The following is an 8271-nucleotide window of genomic DNA, read 5'->3' as shown; positions in this document are numbered from 1 at the left end:
TCGGACTTAAGATGATTTGGCTACTCTACTCACAGGCAGGTTCCTGATGGGTCTCCTGGGTAAAGCATCACTTAATTCGCGATAGAAGCTTTTGGGAAGCAGACTTTCAAAATACAGGGAGCTGGATCTGGAAGCGGATGACGAAACTAAGGGCGTTGGCAAGACCTTTTGTGCACTGCAGTGTTGTATCCGGTTTCTAAGCCTTATTTTGGCATGATAATTGGACAGGTCTCAGCCCTTTACTGGATATCCTTGGAGACTCTGGTCCTCGAGTTACAGGCATAGGCATTCTCGCTCCGGTCAGAGCTGCCTCAGTCAACAATGATTGGCTTATACCAAGGGGACGCCACCCTCTCGTACAACTCCTCAGAACCTGTCTTCACAACCAATCGCCGCCTTCATCAACCATAGGTGAAGATTAGTTTCATTGGATGTTAACTCCGGATGATGCTCACAAAACTTTTTCCACAAGTAGAACTTGGCGACATTTGCATCCTGTGGGTCCAACCGTTCCATGGTTCTCTCAGTTCTGGTTCAAGCATCATATCCCCAAGATGGCTTTCATTACTTGGCTGACAGTGCAGGATAGATTGACGACTCGCGATCGCCTCCGGAGGTGGAATCTACCGGTACCAAGTTCTTGCCTTCTTTGCCAAGCTGGTAATGAATCACGAGATCACTTGTTTTTTGATTGCCTCTACACTAACAATCTCTGGTTAAGTTTCTTTGCTCAATTCCAACCACCTTCGAGTCCCTCTTTCAACAACTTCTTAACCTGGATCAAGAGACCCACATCAAACGCAAAGCTCAACTCCGTCTGCAAGCTCATTTTCCAAGCCTTGATATACACCATTTGGAAGGAACGCAATGCTCGTTTACATAGCTCAACAATGCGTTCAGAGGCTCAGCTACTACGAGAAGTCCAGCTCCTTCTCCGCAGGAAATTACTAGGTCTTTATCGCAAGCATGATACATAGCAACCCGCCAACTCGCTACAAGACTCATACCTTGCTATTTGGTTCACTTACTTCCAATCACCATAACTTTTCATGCAAATGTATTCAATGATGTGTTTTTTTTTTCTACAATAGCTCCACTTATGTATAACGTTTATCCGATATTTATTCCGGATTTCTAATGAAATCGGTATTTATTATAAATAAATAAAAAAGATTTAGGGATTTTGAGAAATTGTTAATTTGATTGATTAGGATTGCAAATTGTGGCTAATGCAGTACATATAGAAGCGAGAAAGATGAAATAGCCTAAACCAGGTTATTAACCGATTTATCCGATAATAAATCCGATCTCTAAAAACTAACTACATACAGTAAAACCTCTATAAATTAATAATGTTGGGACCATGAAATTCTATTAATTTATAGAAATTTTTTTAAAAATAACTCTAATAAAAATTAATGTGTATATATATACATATATTTAAATATTTTTCTAATTATTAATTTATATTATTGATGAGACCATATATTTACAAAGAATTTTCAAAAAAATTATTATCCCCTAATATTAAAAGAGAAGCACATTCTTGAAAAAGCTGATGAGCCGTCGTCAGAGAGCTCGGTGTATTTTTTAACAAAATACCCTAAAATTTCCTACTTAATTACATTAACATGCCATTATATTTATAAAAAACAATTAACTGAATAATAATTAGATAGGTCATCATTTTCACACAAATTCAAATATCACATATTAATACTAATTAAATAATACATACTATTTTAAGACAAAATTTCACTAAAAATTAATTATAAATATACAAGTCAAAGTTATATTAATTTTAAGAAATCAATATAATCAATATTTAGTAAAATATTCTAAAGAGGCTATCAAAAACATATCAATTAATATAAAGTTAATAAAAATAAAGAAAATATAACTTATTAACAAAATCATATAAAACAAAATGTTATTTTTTTATGTTAGTATTATTACCATAATAATTAAAATAACAAGCTTTCAATAGTTATTATAATTGATTATAAAAGAAGTATATTACCCCTGAATTGTCTCCAACTCATTAAAAAAACTTAATTCCCAATAAATAAATATAAAAATGACAACAAATTAGAGGATATCATGATGTATGATTATATATATATATATATATATATATCTAAGTATGTAAACTAATTAATCTCAACATTTCTTGTGATTATTCATTAAACATGGAAATATTGATAACCAAATAAGAATATATGTTCTAATTGTACAATCATCTATGTGCTATTAAAAAGGAATGAGACAATAAACTTTATCATTATAAATAAATTTAGTACCAAAAAAATCATAATATATTTAAAATGAGTGATTATTAGATTATGAAAAATTGTTATAGTTACTCGATTAACCTTAAATATAAATTTGATTTTAAGCACACAAATATATATATATATATATATTGCAAAAAAATGTAACATTTTATAAATATATATTGCCAAAAATTGTAATATTTCATAATGGTTTTTTTGGTAATAATCCGTCATTTATAGAAAATATTAACAGACCGACTAACTCAAAAAGATTTAAATAGCCTAATCAAAAATATTAAATCAATAAATTAGATTATCTTCATAAAATTAAGTTTATAATCCGATTTTTACTAACATGTAATAAAATTAAATAATTGAACTACCAAGTAATTTAGTATATGTTGTTATGGTTACATAAGAAACATGCAAAATTATTATGATTACAAATTAAAACATAAGAGATATGAATTTGATTTTTAAACCACACAAAAGACATGTTGCAATAAATAGTAACATTTTATTAATATTTTATCCACCGTAAAACCTCTTACACATTCAAAGATTTCACGGGTGAAACGTATTTTTTACATGAAAAAATGCAGCTTTGAATAGATAAATAAAAAACTTAAGTTACATATTATTGATTCTAGGATAATATTTTTACTTATAATAATTTTCTTTAATCGCACATAATGCGGGTTGTTACCTTGTCTTATTATATTATCGAATTATGTCTAAAATTATACTAGTTCTAACTTAGAATTAAATAAATTTATTAATTTATAGAAATTATTAATTTATGGAACATTAATTTATAGAGGTTCTACTGTATAATAAAAGATAAAAGCCAAAAGGAGAGCGGAAAACCAAAACAAAAGGTAATCTGATTAAAATCGGAAAATAAAAGCAAGATCTAACTTTTCTCTCTATGAAAGATTCGAAAGAGTTAAGATCCGATTACCCGACCCAACAATGGCATTTCGTTAAGCAGATTTCAAATTTTAATACTTAATATGGTCCATTTCTCTGATTATGAATTAAAAAAAAAAAAAAAAAAAAACTTGAAACATTACATTACAAGTGTTCGTGCATAGGAACGAGTGTATTAGCAAAACACAAAAAAAAAATGAAAACCCATTTCCAAAGTCAAAAGCCCTCAGTGTTGTGTATTTCTTCACTTTATTAGCTGAGCAATTGCTGTCTTCGTGAGTGGATTTCCTCCAGCTAGTAAACTCGTCCAAAGCCAAACCTGTTTTCCCGCAATGACGAGAGAAGGGGAGGCTCCATTTAGAGGCACTCCTAGAAGGATGTTATACCTCCTCAACCTAAGTTGATGTAAGGCGACCGAATAGTCTTTATCGCCGGAAATGACCATAATATTAGCAGGGATAGGATTCGTCATTGTCCAGTTAAAAATATCTCCAATGATCTTATAGTCACTCACATCCTTATCATCGTTATCTTCTGAACAAGGAAATAAAAGAAAACAAACTTAGAATGTTTGATTATCAAAAGAATAAAAATACAAAACTTATAGATAACAAATAGCCATGTTTGATTGTCTTGGACGAAGAAAGGGTTTGCAGGTTATGTATTTCTTTTCTAAAATCTCTTTGATAGACAACAAGTAAAAAACCTTTTTAATATGAAGATTTAAAATGTTAACAGCAGATTTTGCATAAGTACTCTACATTTTTTCCCCAGATTATTCCCCTTTTTAAGGCTTAAAAGAAGTGTATCTTATGGTTTTCATACTTCAAAATTGAATGAAAATTAATTATTTGTTGAATACTTTCGTACGTAATAATATTGAGAATCTAATTACATTTGTAAATTTTGGTAAGAATTTTGACAATTTTTTGGAGAAAGATAGTACAGTAAAACTTCTATAAATTAATTATGTCGGGACCATGACATTTTATTAATTTATAGTGATATTAATTTATCTATAAATTAATAATAATTATTTTATAGTGTAAATTAATAATTATTAATTTATAGGTATATTTTTAATTGTTAAATTTTTTAAAAATTATGAATTGAGACAATTTTTGTAAAATAAAATTAGAATTTTGGATGTTGTAAATTTTATGGTACTAGAATTGAATTTTAAATAATTAACAAATATTATAGACAAGTTCACTTATACACATGACATAAATATTCAAATTTATGAATAAGAATATCGATTGTCAGATTTTAATAGTCTATCAAACTATCAAAAAGTAAATGATGCATATTTAGAAATTGAAAACTTTAATAACTTTTAACTATTTTATGAAATGTTATAGAATATTTTATATCATTATAGTTTGAAGATACAACATAACAATTGTTTTATAGATATAAAGTTTAAGAGAAACATATTTTACTATATCAGCATATATATATATATATAAATTTATATGATTATTAATTTATGATATTATTAGAACCATATTATACATGGAGATTTCAAAAAAAATTATTATCTTGTCCCGACTTGGAACTACCAAAATTTATTAATTTATAGTGTTTATTAATTTAGAGTATTAATTTATAGAGGTTTTACTGTATGTTAAATTTGATAGCAATAATTCCAAAATTTTAGATTGATTTTTTACATTAAAATTTTGATTTTGCTCTTTGAAATTATATTTCGTAGTGACATCATGATGTAATGATTTTTATAAGATTTTAGGTTATTTTTAAAGATGTAACCTTGTATTTTTTTTTTCTAATGCTTCCAATGAAAAAAATTGAAAGGAAAAAGAAAAGGTAAAAAAATTACTTGGTGGAACATGATGCAAGTCTATTCCAGTAGAGATCAGAGCCTGCTGGGTCAAATGAGGAATCAGTTGCATATCACCGAAGGCATAGATCGACATGGGACCTCGGTAATTCGCTTTTTCAAGCGAGTCCCTAATGCTCCCCCCGAGGCGGCGCGCATCATAACCCTTAGGAATGTGGCAATTCTCCGTGTCCCACCATACAGCTATTTTGGCTGTCGTAAAGTCTATCCCCTCCTTCGTAAAGGAAAAAAACAATGAGATGGAAAGCGTAAGGGATTTTATATAACGAGTTAATTGAATGTATTATAAAGTTAGAGAAAAAATAATGTTTTATATTATGAGGTTTAATAGTATAATCACACTTGTCATGGATTCACAGTAGATATAATTCAGAAAACGCAATTTACTAATGTGTTATGTGCTATATAAATATAGGGTATGATACATTAATCAATTAAGAAAATAATAGTAATATAATATTATGGATGACGGTTTAAATTAAAAAAAAATATTAGAACACAGATGCAAGCATATATTTTTTTGTTAAAGACTATAATATATTATATTGGCGTGCAAGCATATATTATAAAGTTAGAAAAAGGACTATAATTAAATATAAGTATACACTATAGCAACTACCTGTGGTTGAGGCGGCGAACAAGGTACAGGTGCATGGGTGGCTGAATTTTTATTTTTAAAAAGTTATATACAAATAAAAATTTTCAAATAAAATTCTTAATGTATAAAATAAGAGAAAGAAAAAAAAATACCAAATCTATGCTGAGGCCTATTAAGAACCCATAGAGGCGCACGACGAGCCCCTAGAAAAACAATTGTAATTAAAAAAAAATAGAGAAAAAAAAAGAGAGAAGGAGAAAGGAAAAAAAAAAAAAAACAAACATTACCTAGAATAGGCCTAGACATAAAAATCGTACCCGAATATCCAACTCGGAACTCAACCCAAAAAACCAGATTCGGGTTGGGTACGAGTTTGTCTATAATACCCTATTGGGTTCTATTTTCTAATACTCGTGGGTTCGGGTTAGGGTCGGGTAATACCCGGTACCCGTTTGGGTACCCATTAAACTCGAACATATAAACATATTTATAATATTTATCATTAATATAATGTAATTACCCAAATTATAATTTTGAATATTTCATTTAGTTTTATACTTAAATATCAAAAATAATCAAAATATCTAAAATATTTTGTTATGTAAGTCAAAATTTAACTAAATTTATATAAATTTAATTATATTTTTTCGGGTATCCGGTAGTTCGGGTACTAATCGGGTTCTAAAATTTGTAACCCAAACCGACTTGAACCTGATAGTACCCAAACCGAACCGAACCCATATATCTAAAAATACCCAATAGGTTTTATTTTTTTAAATCCGTTTACCCGAACCCGAATGGATAATATCCAAACCCGAACGGGTTATCCGAATGCCCAACCCTAACCCAGAAAGCGGGGGTTTACAAATCGATCACCGAAACTGGCTGTGCGAAGTAGATGCCTAAACATCATTTTTTTGAACAATCGAATCCTACCCTGCTGAATTGAATCGTAAACCTGGTTATTAACTAAGTAATGCAAACAAAAAACAGAGCTCTGTTTTAGCGACAGATCTGTTTAAATCCGGTCCGATTGTACAGATCATAATCCGACTCCGAAATAGATCAAAACCTAAACGCATGATCAAAAAAACAAAGAGAACGAGGGGCTGAGATCGAGAGAGCTTACCACGATGAGCTGGTGAATTTGCCTGCAATAGATTCTTTTTATTTAGTTCGATGGAGAACAATGCTAAAAAGAGGGTTATATATGAGTATCACATTACGTAAACTGATAAAAAGAGGGTCCTTAAAAAAGTAGTACAAAGCTAAGATGTGACTCATGAAGGCCCAATACCTACATGGCCGAAGTTACATTATTTCAGACCATTTGTTTTTTTTCTTATAATAATTTCTGGTAACAGTATCATTTTTTATTTATTTTATTTTTTTGTCAAAAGGTAAAAGTATCATTTAACTCACGATTTTTCAAATTTAAACCATTTTAATCATAAATTTCATATGTGACCATTTTCAAGATGAATTTTTCGTTGACTTTGGTCTTTAATTATTATTTTCTATTGACGAGCGAAAACAATCATCACGTTAAATCCTTTAACAGAGCATGTAACAGACGTTTAATTATTGTTAATTGATTTCTGTTAAACAAAAATGACATCATTTAAAAATGTAAAGAATTCAATCTTTGTTAACAAAAACGATGTCGTTTAGGCAAGAAACAAATCCCAAATCGATTAATCCCCCAAATTGAAATCGAGAACCCTAATTTCTTATTTCACCATTTCTCCTCTCGATGCTCCAAAATCCCTAATTTCGTCTGCCCCAAATGGCGTGACGAATCACAAAGTGTTGTAGGAGAGGGAGTCGAGATGCAGCTCCTAGAGATGTTGAAGATCCAGAGTTTTTGCTAGCATTGGAGAAAACTTATAACTCGCCGGATGACTTCAAGCTTGCAGTTTTGAGTTACTGTTTAAAGACTAGGTATGAAATTAAGCTTTATAGGTCTCAAGCTTTGATTGTTGCTGCAAAGTGTTAATATGTTGATAAGTATGGTGTTAAATGTCCATCGAGAGTTTATTGCTCATATGAGAGGAGGAAACATAAGATGCAAATAAAGGTTTATATCAATGAGCATATATGTGTGAGGTCAGGTTATTCTAGGATGTTGAAGCGGTCTTTAATTGCATTATTGTTTGAGGAGAGGCTAAGAATGAAACCAAAGCTTACCAAAAATGAAATGGCTACTAAGATAAAAAGAGAATACAATTTGGAAGTGACTCCAGACCAGTGTGCAAAGGCGAAGACCAAAGTTTTGCGTAATTGAAAGGCTAGCCATGAATCACAGTTTGCATGAATATTGGATTATCAAGCATAGGTTTTAAATCTGAACAAGTACTCGGAATTTGAGATTGAGACAGTGTCAAGGCCAGTAATTGGAAGCAAACAAAGGTTTTATCGTTTATATATTTGTTTCAAATCATGGACAGAAACATGGAAAAAAACCTCTAGACCCATCATAGGATTAGATGGAGCTTTTCTGAAATGGGACATAAAAGGTCACCTTCTAGATGTAGTTGGAAGAGATGGGGATAATAGGATTGTTCCTATTGCTTGGACAGTTGTAGAAATAGAGAATGATGATAATTGAG

General features: G+C 30.4%; 2 protein-coding genes across 4 annotated transcripts; one reads left to right on the top strand and one right to left on the bottom strand.

The window, feature by feature from the left end:
• Positions 1 to 431: 431 nt before the first annotated feature.
• Positions 432 to 977, top strand: LOC147925702 (uncharacterized). Its single transcript, XM_087492732.1, has one exon. It carries the CDS (start codon positions 432 to 434, stop codon positions 975 to 977), a length of 546 nt encoding a protein of 181 aa, XP_087348858.1.
• Positions 978 to 3251: 2274 nt separating this feature from the next.
• LOC104750623 (uncharacterized) lies at positions 3252 to 6894 on the bottom strand. 3 transcript variants are annotated; one of them, XM_087490397.1, is made up of 6 exons: positions 6792 to 6847; positions 5950 to 6599; positions 5815 to 5865; positions 5684 to 5724; positions 5044 to 5278; positions 3252 to 3737 (listed from the first exon to the last, which is right to left on the bottom strand). In XM_087490397.1, exons 2-6 carry the CDS (start codon positions 5966 to 5968, stop codon positions 3448 to 3450), a joined length of 636 nt encoding a protein of 211 aa, XP_087346523.1. In that variant the 5' UTR covers positions 5969 to 6599; positions 6792 to 6847; the 3' UTR covers positions 3252 to 3447. The 3 variants fall into 3 exon arrangements, 1 of the variants encoding a protein (XP_087346523.1); XR_015583767.1 differs by lacking the exons at positions 5684 to 5724; positions 5950 to 6599 and having other exon boundaries at positions 6792 to 6894; XR_015583766.1 differs by lacking the exons at positions 5684 to 5724; positions 5815 to 5865; positions 5950 to 6599 and having other exon boundaries at positions 6792 to 6886.
• Positions 6895 to 8271: the final 1377 nt, after the last annotated feature.

Source organism: Camelina sativa, chromosome 16 (assembly GCF_030686135.1).
Source record: "Camelina sativa cultivar CO46 ecotype springtype chromosome 16, ASM3068613v1".
Classification (NCBI taxonomy): Eukaryota; Viridiplantae; Streptophyta; class Magnoliopsida; order Brassicales; family Brassicaceae; genus Camelina; species Camelina sativa.
Note: the sequence above shows the minus strand (reverse complement) of the source record. Positions and strands in the feature narration are given on the sequence as shown.

Excerpts from the sequence above, each read along its gene's own strand:
- LOC104750623 (XM_087490397.1), bottom strand. Across the intron at positions 5,725-5,814 it reads TAGGCCTCAGCATAGATTTG|CCACCCATGCACCTGTACCT; the intron begins GTATTTTTTTTT and ends ATAAAAATTCAG. Across the intron at positions 3,738-5,043 it reads CTTGCATCATGTTCCACCAA|AAGATAACGATGATAAGGAT; the intron begins GTAATTTTTTTA and ends TTCCTTGTTCAG.
- LOC147925702 (XM_087492732.1), top strand. The coding sequence starts at position 432 with ATGTTAACTCCGGATGATGCTCACAAAACTTTTTCCACAAGTAGAACT.